Source organism: Seriola aureovittata, chromosome 14 (genome assembly GCF_021018895.1).
Source record: "Seriola aureovittata isolate HTS-2021-v1 ecotype China chromosome 14, ASM2101889v1, whole genome shotgun sequence".
Lineage (NCBI taxonomy): Eukaryota > Metazoa > Chordata > Actinopteri > Carangiformes > Carangidae > Seriola > Seriola aureovittata.
In genome coordinates, this window is record NC_079377.1 from 7,707,991 (window position 1) to 7,725,937 (window position 17,947).

At 45.8% G+C, this 17,947-nt stretch overlaps 1 protein-coding gene across 1 annotated transcript in view; it reads left to right on the forward strand.

Moving 5' to 3' along the window:
- The window catches only part of jag1b (jagged canonical Notch ligand 1b), a 27,500-nt gene continuing 9,553 nt past the window's right edge, over positions 1–17,947 (forward strand). The window contains exons 1-13 of the mRNA XM_056396263.1: positions 1–327; positions 627–932; positions 7,794–7,845; positions 10,227–10,484; positions 10,918–10,978; positions 13,248–13,378; positions 13,475–13,594; positions 15,232–15,345; positions 15,434–15,547; positions 15,642–15,755; positions 16,190–16,236; positions 16,749–16,922; positions 17,397–17,547. Of these exons, the coding sequence (XP_056252238.1) occupies positions 271–327; positions 627–932; positions 7,794–7,845; positions 10,227–10,484; positions 10,918–10,978; positions 13,248–13,378; positions 13,475–13,594; positions 15,232–15,345; positions 15,434–15,547; positions 15,642–15,755; positions 16,190–16,236; positions 16,749–16,922; positions 17,397–17,547 (1,699 nt within the window). The 5' untranslated portion in view covers positions 1–270. The remainder of the gene's footprint in view (positions 328–626; positions 933–7,793; positions 7,846–10,226; positions 10,485–10,917; positions 10,979–13,247; positions 13,379–13,474; positions 13,595–15,231; positions 15,346–15,433; positions 15,548–15,641; positions 15,756–16,189; positions 16,237–16,748; positions 16,923–17,396; positions 17,548–17,947) is intronic.

A 17,947-nucleotide genomic window follows, 5' to 3' on the forward strand; every position in this document is an offset into this window, starting at 1 on the left:
TCAGTCAGTCAGCAGTGGGCTCCGCTGCCGCATGGCTACTGTGTAAACTTTCTTCAGCAACAAGTGGAAACTGTCGGATAAGGAAGAAGAGCAGACGCTCGGAGAGGTTGCGGGACATACGAGGAAGAGGTCTCCTATGAATCGGGAACCTGTGCTCCGCTGATCAAAGTGTTGTTTCCCACTCGTGCATGTTTAAAGCAGAGGAGAGCTCTGGTGCCGTGTGTCGGCCAGACGACTAGTACAAACGAGTGGCAACAGCAGTCCGGAGGCATGATTTTGAGACGGGGCTCAGTCGTTGCTGCCTTTTTACTCTGCTTTCTCGTGAAGGTACGTGGACTACATGGGGGGGAAGCGGCGGGAAGGGTCGCTCTCTTCAGCTGTCTGGATGTACTTTGATTACATGTGTGCCGCGTTGTATGTGCACGGCTATGCTAACGTTACATGTAACCCTGCCTCATGCAAAGTTGTGTCCACAGTTAGCCTGTTGCAAGTGCAAATAATGTAGAGTGACCAGCGGCAAAACAGCCCCTGTAATATTAAACATTATTTAAAAAAAATATCTATATATATCTATAATATAATGAGGTCAAAGTTGTTCATTGCATTCACTGTTCTTTCTCCAACAGGTGTCAGAGGGATCTGGACAATTCGAGCTGCAAATCTTATCGATGCACAATGTGAACGGAGGGTTGCTGAACGGCATGTGTTGTGACGGCTCACGGAACACGGCGGATAGAAAATGCACACAGGACGAGTGCGATACGTTTTTTAAAGTTTGCCTGAAGGAATACCAGTCGAGAGTTTCTGCTGCAGGGCCCTGCAGCTTCGGAATGGGATCTACGCCTGTCCTGGGAGGGAATACCTTTTCTTTCAAGAGCTCTGTCAGGAATGACAAATCCAGGATAGTTTTGCCCTTCAGTTTTGCCTGGCCGGTGAGTTGGAGAGTTAGAAAAAAAAAAAAACAAAAAAAAAAACAACTTTCTGTTATTCCCGACGCGCTTCTCCAAATGGAAAAAAAAATGAGAGAAAATGTCTGTTTGCAGGGCAATTCTGTGCAATTACTGTCCGTCAGTCATTCTCGCCCCCCAAAACGCGGATAGAAAGCACAACAAAGAAAGAATGCGTTTCTCTTTTGGTTGTTAGCTCTCTGTGAATTATCCTTTTGAGGGAGGACCCCCTGATCTCCTCATTATCTGCGCCAATTAACCAGCTGCAGGTATTTTTCTCCATCAGACCCAGAGCTGTCTGTTCTGTCTAAATAATGTGCTGAAACTACTCTGCATACATATTTAATCATTGTAAAACCTCAGTTCTCAGAAATAGGCTTGTGTAACCATGCAATGGAAAAAAAGAAAAAAAAAAGTGGGTAAATTATGAGCTACATTTAATTTAAACCACCAGAAACCGATCAGTTTCAATAAAATCAAATATTTTCGAGAGATACATTTTTAGTTCGTTCCCCTTTAAAAACTCCATTATCTTGTATAAATTGGTTGGATACTGCTTTATACAAAGCCTTCTTGAAATGTTCCTCCATAAATATTTTCCCCTTGCCTGGCACGATTCAACAGATAAAAAGTTGGATGAGCTGCAGTCTCACAGACTTTCTCCTCCTCTGCCTCCCTGGCAGCTGCTCATGTTGCACAGTACAGTAACTCCAAAGCGAAACCCTACTTTCTGGTTTCCTCAAGTGTCAGCTCTTCTTCATAGAGTAAATAAATTGGCCGGACAGGCCTGTGGGAGTGTTGTAGCTCTGCAAGAGATATGATTTGTCGTGCTGGAGCACATTTCGATGGAGTGAAAAAAGTAGGACTGTGCACAGACTGACTGGCCCCACAGCTTGGCCCGCAAACTCCTCCACTGTGCCTGATGGGTGAAAGGCACAGTCTACTGGTATGTGTGTGTCCAATTACATCAAGGCTATTTTTACCTCAATCTTGATGGAAGTTCTTTTGCAGCGATGGCTTCAAACAGCCAGAATAAGTGAAAGAACTGGAAGATCATAATTTCCTTTCACATCATACATTTCTCTCTCTCTCTCTCTCTCTCTCTCTCTCTCTCTCTCTCTCTCTCTCTCTCTCTCTCTCTCTCTCTCTCTCTCTCTCTGTGTGTGTTACTTTTGTTACCTGTGGGGCAGAGTAGATCATTTGGATTTGTGTTTTCCCTATGATCTGATAGCCAGTAAAACAATGTTCTCAGCAGGGTAGCATGCAATTTGATATGGTCCATATTTTTTATTTACCCTCCACTTAGACACTGGCGCCTCACACCTTTTTTAAAAGACAAAGGTTTCTGTTTATGTTCACACTATGGCAACACTAAGTTGGCATGAACGCTCACAGCCAGATTAGTTTCATCTTATTGGGTTGAAAATCATTCCTACTTGAAAACAGCACTTGTTGACATTGAAATGAAAACTGGTGCCATTTCAAGTTTGAGGTCTGTTCTAGCTTCACTCAGATGTCTTTTCTTACACGCTGATAATTTGGATACTTCCCTCTAAAAATGGCCTTTAAGCCAGTGAAGAATGTTATTGTCAACAGCAGATGCATTGAAACTAGCCAATGAAATATAGTAAAAGTTTTGCAGCATTACATTTTTTCTGTTCAACTTCTGTTTAGTTAGTGGGTCAGCTAAGATATCTCAGGTTTAGATGAACTCATTTTAATACAAGTGCCGGGCCCAGGCTGGGATTTGGTAAAAGACAGAGCCGCTCGTTAAGTTCTCTCATCCTTCACTCCAAGTGCTTTACTTCAGTGCACATTAACAATCGTCAGGTTAGGTATGATATCACTCTTTGTCCTTTTCATAAGTTGATTGGCTGTTGTGGACAGATGGCAGTGTGGTGCAACTGGGTTGTTGGGTACTCCGAGTTCATGAAGCCCCCCCCCCCCACCATCCTCTCTTGTGAGCTGCATGAAGTTGGCCTCTTGTCCAGGCCAAGGGCTTTGTTTAAGTCACGCTCGGTTGGACCCCAGGCATTTCATCGCTTTAACCTTGCCACCCACAGTAACTGCTGCACTTAATGAGGCTACACACATGTGCTTAGATCAGGTAGGGCAAGAGCCCGGCGTCTAGCCGAATGCCGTCGGCTGGGGGCATCTTTAACATGAGCACATCTGCGTTTTAGAGCGCTGTATGGATTCAACCGTCTGCTTCGTGCTTTTATTCCACAGAGAAGTGAGGGCCCAGCTACCCAGGCTCACACAGTGTATCAAGCAGGGACAATAGTGTGCCCTCAGTGACTACAGTGAGGATTACAGAGCATAATAGAGGCAGTGCAGCTGTAATGCCAGTGCAGGGCAAGCAACAGGAAGCAGTTGTAGTAGACTCAGCACTGATGAAGTTGGCTCTCGGGCAAGCTGTGACCTAGCCTCTGTGGCCACCTCAGCATATTTGCCCATGTCACACCGATACAAGAAAAGAGAAGACCTTTTTTTAATTGGATCGGGTCGATCCTTTATAAGCACTAATCTGCTCCCTTGACAACTATCCTCTTTCTTGGGCAATTCATCTCAAGCTTTAGTTGATCTGGCAGCCTAACTATCCCCGTATCTGATTTCATTATGCCTCTGTTTTATAGCATTACTTTCCTCCATCTTTCCCTTAACACAATGCTGGCATGTCCTCTCTGACCCGGGATGTGTTGGAATGATTGATTTGTTGACAAGTCGGAGCTGTCTGAGAACTTGGATCAGGTGAGTCGCAGAACAATAGTCAGCTCAGCCTTGAGGGTAAGCGCTGCCGGCAGCTGCGGGAGTAATGACATGTTTGTTTTATATAGTCTCCTCTGATGTGGCAGTTAAGTGCAAATTACTTCAGTGAAAGGGAAAAGAAATGTGTTCTCTCTCTCTCTCTCTCTCTGTCTGTCTTCTGCTTTAACAAGAACTTTCTCAGTGTACTTGTTGTGTCAGTGTGACGTTACATAATGTTCTCATGCTTTGCTGCTTATCAGAGTTGTTTCAAGCTCTATGGAAACGTGACATGCATCGAAAATACATTTAATTGGGATCACCTGTGCCTTGTTTTTGTTTCCCTTAATGGCCAGTGACCCTTGCAAGGCACAGATGACTGGCTGCTTGTTTAGTTAAATGCTTGATATGACTTTCATTCCTGGTCCCGGGTTCATGTTTTGATCTTGTTTGCCTTGTGAGAGATCCAAAATCTGTTTGCTTTGTCTTTTGTTTTAGTTGGCAAAAGGTGAGATTCTTTCCTCGGGCTGAGGTTCTGTTGTATCACAGGCTGATGTACCTTTTACAGGATATTTAATAAGCTGTTGATTGTACAACAGTCTTTCTTCAGCTCGTGTTGAGATGGAAATCTCTTGGCAAACACTGCAATGCTTCCTTCCAGTCCATCATTGCATTAAGTGGGTTTGAAGGTGATTGTGTGAGTCGTCTTTTCGTGACTGAGCCTCGGGTTTTATGGCAAACAGGGTGTGCTACTTAGCTCTCCCAATCATTGGATAGATCTCAGTTTGATACTATTGAAGTGATTGACTCAGGAAAACTGATACAGAAGGTCAACATCTCTTTGACTAGACTGTTTACATTTCCTCTGTGCTGAGTGGAGGCCTACACCGGTCTAATCTGTTGTGCCTTGCCTTTATTTAGACCTTTGGCTTTTGCCTGTTATTCTGTGAGACATACCTCTCCTTTTATTTTGTAAGATTTCCTTGTAATGATACATCAGAGGGCTCCATTTTCATTTGAGGGCAGGCTGAGAAGCGTGTGTGTGTGTGTGTGTGTGTGTGTGTGTGTGTGTGTGTGTGTGTATTGGGAAAATTCCCCTACTGAGAAGATTCAGTAGTGTTTTTTGGCAAGTCATTGTGATTCGAACTGGAATGATCTTTATCGCTTATGTTGCTTGTCTGTTGGACAGTGTCTACTTGGCCAAGAAAGATAAGAAGACATATGGCCACACTTATTGCACTTGGACGTGTGTGTGTGCGTGCGTGCTCGTGCACATGTGCGTGTGTGTGTGTGTGGGAGAGTGTGTGAGAATGTGCTCTGTAGTTCAAAGAGAAGTTGTGAGTCAGCTGGGAGCCTGGGAAAAGTGAACCTGGCAGTGGCAGACGTTTCCAAGTTGATAACTGCAGAGGAGTTATGGAGTGTTAGTGAATGAGGAGTCGGGCAGTATCTCACTCTCTGGGAGCAGTTATTTGGTCTGGAACTAAACATCCCAATAATGGCGAGGCTACTTGTTAGATCAAGCCATTATGACATTTTACTTGATGTCCTGTGATACAGGAACATTGAGTGTGCCAGTCTTTTTTTATGTTCTTTGGTGTGGTCCTTTAATCATGGGAATATGGGACAAATGCATGATTAGTCAGTGGCGATGATGATCACAGTGCTGCAATAGCTTCCATGTTGAGGCAAGTCCAAATCATGCAAGAAATGGGTGTGTTGTTGTGTTTTTGTAGATCTACTTTTATAGGAATCGGCCAATAACTCATTAAACTTTATCCCTCTTGACAACAATCCACCACAAAGTGATTTAGTGATTGTTTTTTCCCCACCAGTCCTGGACACAGTGTGAAGTCTTGCTGTGTAGCAGGTGGACCAGACTTGTTGTCTTATTGTAGCCGCCTGTTAAATGATAATGTTCTGTTCAAAAATGTTCCGATTGTTCAAGAGGTCACTGAAGGGTGATTTAACTGGAGTAGAGTACAAATTCTAGCAGTTATAAGTTGTTTTTGTGGTTTGTTTTTTTTACTTAGTTTCTCATATTAGTCACAACCATTTCAATGAAATGTTGCATTGATGACTAATTTAAGACATTTTAAGAGAAAGATAATACACTGAGTTCATGTGACCACAGTGATGTTGCATTTGAGTTCCTATTTTTTGGATTAGCTCGTGGCTGAAACCGCTCTGTGACATATATGTGGGGTTTTTTTTCTCAAATAGATTTGCCCCAAACAAAAATGTTTCAAAAGTCTAAGTGGACATGCAGTTGGGAGTGCAGATACTAGGGTGATGCATTCAAGTGCAGTTGTACAAGCTGGAAAAACACCAAAGCATTAACATGATACTGCTTAATGGACTCTTGATCCTAGTATTAATATAACTAGCTGTAGGTTGGGTTTTAGTAATAGATGATTAGGTATCACATTACCACTGACTTAAGTTCCATGTCAAGTGATTGCAGCCATTTCTGAGTGAGAATCTACTTCCCTGCCTGTGTTGGTGATGAGCACTGCATTTCAAATAATAGCTTCCCTGATTGCAGTGAAGTCCTGGCACAGGATGAGACAAATAGTTCCTGGGAAGATGGCTGACAAAACAAGGTAAAGCCATGAAAAAAAAAGCTTCAGGAGTGAGTCATACCCTCCTCATTCTTTCTGTAGAAAGCGAACAGGGGTTTTCCTTTTGAGCAGATTTGTTTACCATGAAGCCATCGCAGTGAAGAGTGGCACAGGAGCAATGCAGAATTTCTGAAATGCCTCCAAGCAGTGCTGCTAGGTGTTTCTAGTGGATGCTCCAACACTGTAAGTGGATTACACTTTCTCACAATCGCATACTTTCCCTCTGAGTCCGTCGTTCGCGCTCGCAGACACATTGTTCGCTCCCTCATGACTGTGGCACAGGCCACTGTGAATGTGTAAGCTGATATTGGTGTGAGCGCTACCGACCCTGAATCAGACAAAGCGTTTTCGGGAGTGCTGAAATCAAGACAGGCCCTCCAGAGTGTAGCACTCATTCAGTCTCTCGCTGTCTCTCCTTTCCCGCAAATTTTATTCTGTCTCACCATCCGTCACATACACTCCTGTTCTTTTTCTTCTGCCCGTCTTGAGTTTGCCTAAAAGGCACTTGAGCCGCCTGAACTGTTCACAGCATTCATAGCACTCAGTTAGAGGTTTATAAATTAGCGTGAAATTGAAAATCCCATATACATTGCAAAACAAAAACCAACTATGTGCTTTCTCAGAACATTGGAAATCATCCACCGACTTCACTCGCCACATTTTCTAAACATGTGGAAAAACTGTATTGGGAGGGAAAGCTGTTTCTAAAGAGCGCAAGGTTACCATGGCTGAGATGAAGACACATTTTTGGCATTGTGGGGTGAAAGTATCCTTTTCTATGTGCTATTCTTTATTTTGACTTATTCCAGTCATTACTCGACAGTCTGCCCTGTGCAGGCCCGCTCTGCTAGCCTCGTTTTTCTGTGCATCAGACGCCCTCCTGCTGGGTGGGTGTCCAGCTAGACCACACCACTGCCCATGTCTGTCATCCTAATCGCTGCGATGCAGAGACCTCTGCCCCACCGCAAGCTTATCCTCTCTTAATCAGATCAACGGGACCATTGTTATAGGTTAACAGTTAGCAGCTCCTATGCTAGGCCTTATTGTAAGCTAACTCAATGAGAGGGAGATGAAACCTCATTGGCAACGCTGGTGAAGTCACTGGAAAGGGGGGAAAGTCTTGGCTTTGTATTCTCTTTTTTTTTTTTTTTTTTTTTTTTTCCTGTGGCTTAAAGTATTGAAAACTAGGAAAATAAGCTCTTCCCTTTGCTCGTTAAACAGCAAGTCTGACTGTTGATAAGGTGATTTATGTTTATGTGATATTTGTTAAAGGGGAAACATGTGCGAGAACCCCCTACAAGTTAGTTTGCATTGTTCCTAACAAACAATGGACTGTCAACTGCAGTTCTCTGCACAGTCAATAAGTTTTACAGAATATTTATCACCTAATCATTGACTGTTAATGTTTGTAGTTTTGTTTTATGATGCAGTGATTGCTTGATGATCCTGCTCTTGGCTAACACTTCTGCCTTGTCTTCCTCAGAGATCCTACACATTGATAGTGGAAGCCTTGGACTTCAACAATGAAACCAGTGGTGAGTATTGAGTGTGGCATCTCCATCCTGCCTTCACCTCTCTTTTCTCCTTCCCCCTTCTTCAAGGCAACGTCTGGGAGGAGTAGTGTTGAGGGTCAGAAAAGGAAGTTTATTCTTCCTGTTGACAGGTGCCTGTAAGGCGGGAGAGCAGGACATGGAAGTGAAGGGGAGGAAGAAGCAGCAGAAGTGGGGACAGGGAAGACGGGTGGCGGGGCAGACAGAGAGAAGGAAGTCTGGCGAGGTAGAGGACTATGAAAATGTTTTCATTTGGCCGATGACTGATGGCAGGTGCTGCCAGCCGGGGTCGGGGTCACACCGTCTCACTGTCACTGAAGCGTGAAACACAGAGTTCATCCGGCCGCCCCGCCCGACCCTGCAACCAGCCTGCTGTCACAATGCGGGGTGCTGCAGCCTCTGCGCCATGCTGTCCCTTAGGTTAAAGCCACCTCTGGTACAGGTGGGCTGCAGTCTGAGCTCACAGTCTGTGCGGTGGAAGACATTTTAGGTTACTGTTTGAAGACTGGCCATGAATGTGGGGAGAACATGGTGGCAACATGCTGAATCTAAATTCTGGTTGCCAGGTTTGGTTTCTACCCTTAACTATGCCGGGGTTCCTGCTGGTCGGTGCTCCGATTGGCGACAGCACGATGATTCCAGCTGAGGGAGGGCCTTATCCCATGCTTGTTTATGCAGGTCTGTTCGAGGTCAGCAAGGTTTCGGCCTTTTCTGCTGTATTTGCCGCTCCCCAGAGAGCTATTAGGGCATTGGTGTGAAAAGCCCCCTGAATGTACACAGTCAATGCTGGTTAAGCCCCTCTGAGCTCCACCAGGCTAGCTCACAGCTTTGCTACCTTTTATATGTTGTGACCATCCTGACTGATATTTGATTTACTTTGACTCCTCATCAAAGTAAAAAGCCTGGTTTTAGTTTTTTATACTTTAGTTGTAAATTCGCAAGCCCCAACATTTTTGAAGTTCTGCTCCAGAATACTTTATCAGTGTCTGTCCAGTGTTCGAGAAAAGTAGTCCCTTTTGTGCGGCTTAAAAGTTTGGATTTTCTCTGTATAAAATTAATTTAATGCTTGACGATGACCTCTCTGATCTCTGTAAAGCTCGTCTGATTTATGTTTAGCCCCGAGCTCGGCAGCAGGTAGTAAGGATGTGCTACTCCTGACACTGCAGGCCAGCAGTTGGTAGAGAAATGCTACACAGTTCAGATCTGGATTCCAGACCACTGCGAAAAGTTACCAGGCACTGTGATTTCAGTGCCCCCCCCAACCCCTCTTTACACACCACAGCACAGTAAATAAATGACAGCGGGTCCATCCCGTACTGCATTGCATTGCATCATACTACACAGAGGAGCGATTCACCCAACGGTCAGCCACCTCTGCTCGTGTCAGCACAGTAAATAACGGCTGTGACACATTTTTCATTCTCTCCCAGGTGGAAGATTTAGATATCAAGTAGCGAGTGCTACATGTGCGGGTGAATGAGTGGTGTTAAAGCGCAGGGCTTGTATGTATGTATGTATGTGAACAGTGTAGTGTCTGGAGATTGGGCTGAGCGTGTTTGCTCAGTTCGAGTGTGTTTGCTCTGTGTGTGAAGCTCATTACAGGCCTTGGCTCCCAGGTCAGTCCTTGCCCATTTGACAGAGGCTTGACCTCTTCATGTTTGACATGAAAATAAGTCTGTTTCTGGGTCCAAGTCTGTGTGTTTGTAAGTGTAAGTGTTGCACAATCACAGCGTCAGCTGGGCCTTTGCTCCCCTTCTGAAGTGTAGATAGATTCTTGTGAGTGTGTGACAAAGAGTTGACTTGCTGTTAGTACAAGAATGTATGTGAGAAAGGCAGCTTGAAAAAAAAGTGCTGATGGCACACTGGCAGGCTTCCCAGCAGTGACTGTGGCATCGGTGTCCACACAGTGTAATTTATGGTGGCTGCGGTTCTGTCCTCGCCTGAGCAGATGCGAAAGGCAGCATCTGAGACCAGTAATGTCCTCAAGCTGTAAACCTGAGAATCAGAAGCCATCCAGGGAGAGTTGGAGAGGGAGCGTGAGAAAAAAAGCAGTTCAGAGTGCTCATTACAGGCAGTCTTATCCTTTTTTCTGCATTTCCTCCTTGTACTTTTCTTCCTCTCTTGCACACAAAGTTGATTTTAATTATATACAATGTGCTATCTCAGAGATCTTCTGCAATTTGTGTAAGCATTTTTTGGTTCCCACTGTATGATCATGGAGAACATCGCAACTCCCAAATGTGCAATGTAGGATGCTGCATTCCACTCTCCTCTCCCCAGCTCAAACTTTCTACAAAAATTTCTGATTTCTTAAAAGAATTTTTACAGAGAAGGTTGATCTTGTTCTTTGATCTCTGATGTTTCAGGTGCAGATGGGAAGTTGATAGAGAAAGCCTCTCATTCTGGCATGATCAACCCCAGCCCACACTGGCAGAAGCTGACTCACAACGGCCCCGTGGGCCAGTTTGAGTACCAGATCCGTGTCAGCTGTGACGAGCACTACTATGGCTTCGGCTGCAACAAGTTTTGCCGGCCCAGGGATGAGTTCTTTGGCCATTACACATGCGACTACAATGGAAACAAGACCTGTCTGGAAGGCTGGTCCGGACCTGACTGCAACACAGGTAAGCCCTGCTGAGACCACAGATCCGTTTGAGACAGTCTGAGTATTTATGAGTACGAGTGAGTCTTCTAGCCAGACTGTAATCTGTGATTCATGCTGATACAGTGTCTGTCGTGTGTTTTGCATTGAATGGAAGACTTTGTCTCTGAACTCTCATGTTTTCCTCTTTCCCTTTCCATTCAAATAAATCTCATTGCCTGTGTGACCTAGAAGAAACCATCATCAACAGGGCCTCAGCTTCTTAAATATTTTACTGTGTTTTATGGCGGGGCCAGCTTCTTTGTTTGTCACCAGCTGTATTTATTCTCACAGGCTGAAATGTCATAGAGGGTAGTAATTATATCATTTACTGCTATAATTAAAATGTGCTAGAAAACGGAGCTAAGTTTGAATCTAGTTACCAGGCAGTAAAATTCTTCTTCTTCCTCTTCTAGCTATATGTCGACAAGGCTGCAGCACTGAACATGGTTCATGTAAGGAGCCAGGTGGATGCAAGTAAGTGAGGCTGCTCTGTATGATTTATTAGTCTGGTATCAATGGTTTTATTGTATTTTTATCCCGTGAAATGTCAAACATGCTTTATTCAAGTGCCTTCACTTACTATGGAGGCCAGTGCCAGAAGCCTGTGGTGTGGATCATTCAGATATGTAGTGTTTGTGTCCAAGCACCGTTTCTGTCATGGCACAGATCTTTCCCTGTACGTGCTTGGCTTACTGGCCAAGAGACTTATCAGCATGCAGGCTTCAGCAGAGATGCAGTCTGAGCTGCTTGTAAATCTCTTGTGGGGCTTTTGACTGGAGCTGCCAGTCTGGAGAAAGGAGAGGCTCATACTGCCAAGGCTCCATGTTTTGAAATGTAGCCTATGCGTTTCCCTCCAATGAGGCGAGCGTTATCAGTCAAATCGTGTGTAACATACGGATGAGCCTTAAAGTGTATTGTTTGTGCAGCTAATGGCTTCCTAATGCTGTTTATGCACACAGCCAGAGGAAAAGCCAGGCGTAGATGGATATCAGAGTTGGGGCATTGTGTGCAGTCACGGTTGTATCTCTTCCTCATCCTGGAGCAGGTCCTGCACTGTCCGACTCTTCCCACAGCTCAGGCTTTGGTTGCTTTCTTAGTTGTCTGATTTGGCCATAAATCAAGCACAAGGACGATCAGGTTTGTTCATTCTGTGCACCAGCTTTGTTTTTTTTCCCAAGCTTTTGACATCATCAGGTTTCTTGTAAGTGCTTGTGTGGCCACTGGCAGAACAAGAGGTTGAATTGCTTTAGTCTCTGCACAGGTGTGGCTATATTTAAAGCTCTGGGTTTAACTGTTTATATGTTGTGTGCCAACAAACTCTCCAAGCAAGCTCTGCTACTGTTGTAGTCAGTGAGTACTTTCCCATCATTGGGCTGTTGTGTTTTAAACAACAGCAGTACATGGCAACGTTGGCTGCATGCTAGGGCAGCCTAGCCGAGCCTCTGCTGACTTTATGGCAGCAGAACCACAGCTAATGATGCACCGTGGGATTTCCTTTTTTAGCTGCAGTTTTTAATGTTGGCCACAGCTTTCATTTTTACTAATAGAGTAATAACAGTGCACCTGTGGACCAGGATTGCCACAGTAGAGACCTGCATTGAAAAGCATTAACTGCACAGCCACAACATACAGATTTTTAAAAGAGGCCTGTTTTCATATTGAGGGTTAAAATCTTTATGTGCATCAGCAGTGCTGCACAATGTAATGTCACATTCCCCAGTAATTTGGCTGTGTAATAACTGTAAATGATTTGGGATCCTGCTGGGGAATCTTGCTCTGCTTCTCATGGAAGGGATTAGCACACTTTTAAGAATAGCCTCTTTAATCACAGACTGAGGTTTACTTAACCACCGCGTTTATTTTTACAGTCCATCCGTTTCTTGGGGCTAATCAGCCTGCTGCTCCCCCAGAGGGACACTATGTTTCCTGTCGCTCGGCTCCACAGCAGCAACTGTATCGCCACTTCACCACCTTTTAAAGAGCAGACTTATCAGTCAGGCTGGATTGCCGTCCTAATTATGGAGCCCAGGAAGAAAAGGGCAGCATTATCAGTGTAATTATGGACCTGGACATTTCGGTGGTCAGCAGGCTGTGTTCCCCTCCTCGGCCTTGGGGCACAGGCCTGACTCTTGCCTCATGGGAACCAGGATGATCAGCAGTGTAATAGCTGAGAGGAGGGCTGAACACTCCTCTCTGCAAGGATGTTGCCAGTGCCAAGCCACAGGCAGAGTGTTGTTAAAGGGAGCGTCTGGCCGCATGCTAATGTTAGCCGTGCTAAAGGTCCCATTGGAACTGTAATTTAGTGTTTTGTTTTTTTTTGTTTGGTAAAATGCTAAATACTCCTCTGTTTCCCTGTCCCCGAGTATTGTTTAAAAGCTGTTGCATAAACACCCTGCTACTTAAGATTCATTTGTGGTCTTTTAAGATGCAGCCCAGTTGAGTGCAAGAATACTGCCTCTTTGTTTGTTTCATTTGTGCAGCACCATGCTGTATACACCGATGTGTACTTCATTAAGTTCAGATTATCGCTGTACTGCTTGTGAAGGAATTTGGAATAAACAGAAGATTAAGATATTAGCATTTTCAGATACCACGGGGATTATCAGACTTCAGTCTTTTTTGTTGTGAATTATCCTGAATGTTGTGCACGTGTCACTGTGGAGTGTGTTTTTGTATTTGGGCTCAATTTTAATTAAAGACCCACTTCTGTGGCTGATGGCTTGGCTCTCTCTGTGTCTTCCAGGTGTCTCTATGGCTGGCAGGGCCAGTACTGTGACAAGTGCATCCCCCACCCAGGCTGTGTACATGGCACCTGTGTAGAGCCCTGGCAGTGCCTGTGCGACACCAACTGGGGCGGCCACCTTTGTGATAAAGGTTCATTCCTTTCTCTTATTTCAGTTGCTGTCGGTGTAGGAGTGGCCCGTGTTGTGTCAAAACAAACTAAAGCTTTGTGAAACACTCCTTTCCCAGATCTGAACTACTGTGGCACTCACCAGCCATGCCTGAATGGAGGGACATGTATCAACACAGGACCTGACAAATACCAATGTACCTGCGCTGAAGGTTACTCTGGTGCCAACTGTGAGAGAGGTGAGTGGCAGTGATGCTCAGTAAGATAACTCCTAGCTCTCTTTTTCCATGCTAAGTTATTGCTATTGTTATTGCTCTTTAAAAAGGCACTTAATTTTACAGATGAAGTTCAGTTTACTCATCATGAGGAGCATGATTTGTTTAATATCTCGGATTGATCTTAAAGCTTTAAGTCTTTAATGAACTGCGATTTGGAGTTGAACTTTCCAACTCCAAATCCCAGTTGTGGAGGGTTTAGTACAAGATGCTATTGAGGTGCATTGTGGGAAGTATAGGATCCAATGAGCTTGACTCATAAAATGGAATAAAAGTCAGGATATTTTGGCCACTGCTGCTTCACTTTTGACCATTCTTTGTTTTAACTGCCCACCGCAAGTCCCCACATTTGTTGAAGTGCAACACTAAATTGTCAGTCTACCCCGTTAAGGCTACTTGAATTTTTAGGTCAGTGACCGGAGGAATTCAAGTGGCTAAGGCTGAATCTTAGTTTGAATAATTTTTGTCAAACAAAATGAAGCAAAGCAGCTCCAAGATTCCCAAACTCATGCTTGCAGTATGGTCGAGGGCTCACTGAGGCAGCAGACAAAAGGTCAGAGGTGCCTTCAGTTTGTAATCAGAGGAGGTGGTAACTTGGCAATAATCGGTTTCCACTCCAGCATGAGTGGCCCCCAAGTCAGGTAATCCACCAATTTGATCTCCAGGGGCAGGTCATCCCTTCACTCCTCAGGCACTCCAGACATATGGGTGTGGTGCTAAGGTTCAGCTGCTGCGAACACTTGCCATGGAGATGATGGTTTTTTCCTCATTAAATCTGAGCCTCGCATGGTGCTGACAGCTTAACTGCAGAGATGTCAGGAAACCGTGCCCTTCGTAACAGGAGGTCTGCAGACCAGGGGATACGCTGGGCTATTGTAACACAGAGGCCCCAGGGTGCAGCGCTGCATCCTCTCCGCTCCCCTCCTCCCCATGGCATACAAAGAGCTGTCCACCGATCACCTCCAACCGCCCACTTATTCCCAGTCAATCATTCATTTTTGATTCATTTGGGACCCACTCATCCTTGACTCATCCATAAAGGAGAAACTCCAATGCTGAGCCCCCCCCCCCCCCCTTTCCCTCTCCCTCCCGCCACTCTCTCATCTTGTGCCGCCTCTCAGAAGAAGAATGGCGGGGAGTCAGAGGGAAGTCACGGTGCGTTGGTCAGGTCAACTTAGCATGAAAGATGATTTCCTGGTGGTGTGGTCTTCCGGGCGGGTAATGCGAGTGGGGGGGGGGGGGGGGATTTGAGCGGGCTTTTGGGTAGAGGAGAAGGAGGGGGGGGGGGTGATGGGTGAGGGAAGGAGTTGAGGAGTTGACCCCTTGGTGTGTTCTGCCGACAGAGTGGTCCCGGGGAGAGGAATGAGAGCTTCTTCCAGGGATGAGTCGGAAGCTGAAATGCATTCTTACATCTGATTTTGTTTTCTTGTGAAGAGTAAGGCAAATGTCAGGCAGTTTGTTCAACACAAGATATGTTTTGTAGTTAAGATTTAATCACGAAATAAGTGACAGCATTATCCAAGAGCGGTTTTTCCTTCTTAAAATGACTCTCGAGGTTGTGTGTGCATGATCTGTTTGTAAAACTGTCTTTCTCGTTCCAGCGGAACATGCCTGTCTGTCAAATCCATGCTCTAATGGAGGGAGCTGCTCAGAAACAAGTCAAGGCTACGAATGTCAGTGTGCGCCTGGGTGGAGCGGCCCGTCCTGCACTATCAGTAAGAATCGACTCAACCTGCACCCATTAAATGTCAGCACTCTCATAGAAAATATATTGAATAACCACGGTTGAATTCTCTCGCACAGATGTTGACGACTGCTCTCCAAACCCCTGTAACCACGGAGGCACCTGCCAGGATCAGGTCAACAGTTACCGGTGTCACTGTCCCTCGCAGTGGACAGGGAAGACATGTTTGATAGGTGAGCCACCCCGACCATTTCCCACCACGTCCCGTCCGTCAACCGCTCATGCAAATGCCGCAAATGCCGCTAACCCTCTTCTCTCCCTCTCTAGATGCCAATGAGTGTGATAGCAAGCCCTGTGTCAATGCCAACTCGTGCCGCAACCTGATTGGTGGATACTTCTGTGAGTGCGTCCCTGGTTGGACGGGGCAGAACTGCGACATCAGTGAGTTGAAGGCCATCAGCAGCAGCTGTGGAGCGGGACACCTGTCCGGCTCCAGCCTCCTTTTATTTCGTTGCCTTCTTTGTGTCCTTTCAGTGCAGCCTGAATTAAAGCCTGTAACATGAAGACGTAAAGCAAACAAGTTGGACGAATCTGCTGTATCATTATTAGCCCTGTGTGTGGCCAAGCTGTGGTGATTAGAGGCGGTTCAAAACAATCCCAGCACTAGTTTCACTTGGCAGCAGACAGGATTGCTCAATACTCTGTTGCACTGATTCTGCAGCCACGTTATCCAAATCTTGCAGGGCGCTCTCTAGCTCCGACAATGTTTTTAAAGGCCCCTAGCATGGGAAACATAAAGCACAGACTTGTTTTCAAAGACAGACTATTTAGTCAAGCTGTTCAGAATTAATCCTCAGATTTGTTTTCCCGTGCAGATATAAACGACTGCAAGGACCAGTGCCAGAATGGGGGAACTTGCAAGGTACGTGTCGGGTCAAAAACCGACCAGCTTTATCTGGTATCACTGCTTGTTTGTTTGCTTAATTGTGTTCTTTTTCTTTTGTTGTTGTTGAAGTCTGAGACATTTACAGCGGTTGTATAAATAGCTGCAGTAAACTGTTCCCTGCAAACTGATAGAGGAGTTGTTGTGGAATTCCTCTCTGAAATCAAATCTGAGGGGAGTGGGTTCAGAGGGGTTTCTAAGGGAGGGACACACAAGTTCTTTGACCACACCAGATTAAATTACCATAAACATTATTGTGTTGAGCCCGTGCCAGGAAAATGTGTTGAAATAAATGCAAAGCTGTGATAACTTGTCGCACCCCCCCACCCCCCCTCTCTCAGCCTCACTCTTCGTTCTGTTCCCTGGTTTGACAGTTATTGTTTGGACCCCACCCTGTCAAAACCGTTAATTAAATTTGTGGCTGCATGAGGTTAACCCTGGTTCCTCTCTCTCTCTTTCTCTCCCTCCCTTCCTCCCTCCCTCCCTCCCAGGACTTGGTAAACGGCTACCGTTGCATGTGCCCCCCTGGCTTCTCCGGCGAGCACTGTGAAAGAGATATCGATGAGTGTGCGAGCTCGCCATGTCTGAACGGCGGCCGCTGTCAGGACGAAGTGAACGGCTTCCAGTGCCTGTGTCTTGCCGGCTTCTCAGGAAATCTCTGCCAGGTGAGACACGATCTCCCCCCACCCCACCCCACCCCACCCCACCATCCCACACATAATTAAGGACACATTCATGCATCCTCCCTGCTATCGTTTAGCATCTTCAGCCCTTACCCCCACCCCACCACCGCCAGCTCCCTGTCTGCCAGCATTGCTGTATCTTTGGGTTCGTTGTAAAGTTTCCCTGCCCCACCCTCTTAAATCGCTGTTGTTCCACAGTCTTCCTTCTTAAAAGGGAGTGCTTTGTTGAAGCTGCTCCTGGCTGCAGCGGGATACATTCCTCAGTGCTGAAGCCCAGACTCAGAGGACGGCTCCTATGTCTCTGCCTTGTTTTTCCCCTTCCTCCAAGCACTGTGCGTGTGTTATTTCCTGGCACAGCCTGTAGGGAGGATGCTGTGGGTTCTGCTCTGTTTAGTGTAGCTGAAACTATGTCAGCTATCAGGTTCACTCTCTCTATTCAATACCTTTCTGCCCTAGCTGGATATCGATTACTGCTCGCCCAACCCGTGTCAGAATGGCGCACCCTGCTTCAACCTGGCCACTGACTACTACTGCGCTTGCCCGGAGGACTACGAGGGCAAAAACTGCTCTCACCTCAAAGACCACTGTCGCACCACCACGTGTAAAGGTACGTCTCCTGCAGGCAGCAACCACAAGCTTTTCACTCTTTTTCCAGAACATTTTCTGAAAGGTGATCTGTGCTGCGTGCTGTAGTGAAATGCTGAATAAGCCCAGGTCTTCACCGTTTCCCTGAGCATTTTGCCCACACTTTTCCCATGAGGGCGATACCTATATTTTAGTTTTGTGCGCTGAAGTTTCTTGGCCAAGGTGAACAGTTTTTTTTGAGTGTAGCTCCCTTGAAGAATGCCCCCCTCCATCTCCTCAGCAAAGCTTTTCCAGTGATTCTCCCCTCCTCTGAGTTCGCTGAAAATCTGGCAAAAGGCTGATAGCACTGTGTGTGTTCTTGGTAATGACTTGGTGGGCTACCTTTTCTTTTTCCCCCTCAATGAGTGCGCACATTTTTGTGT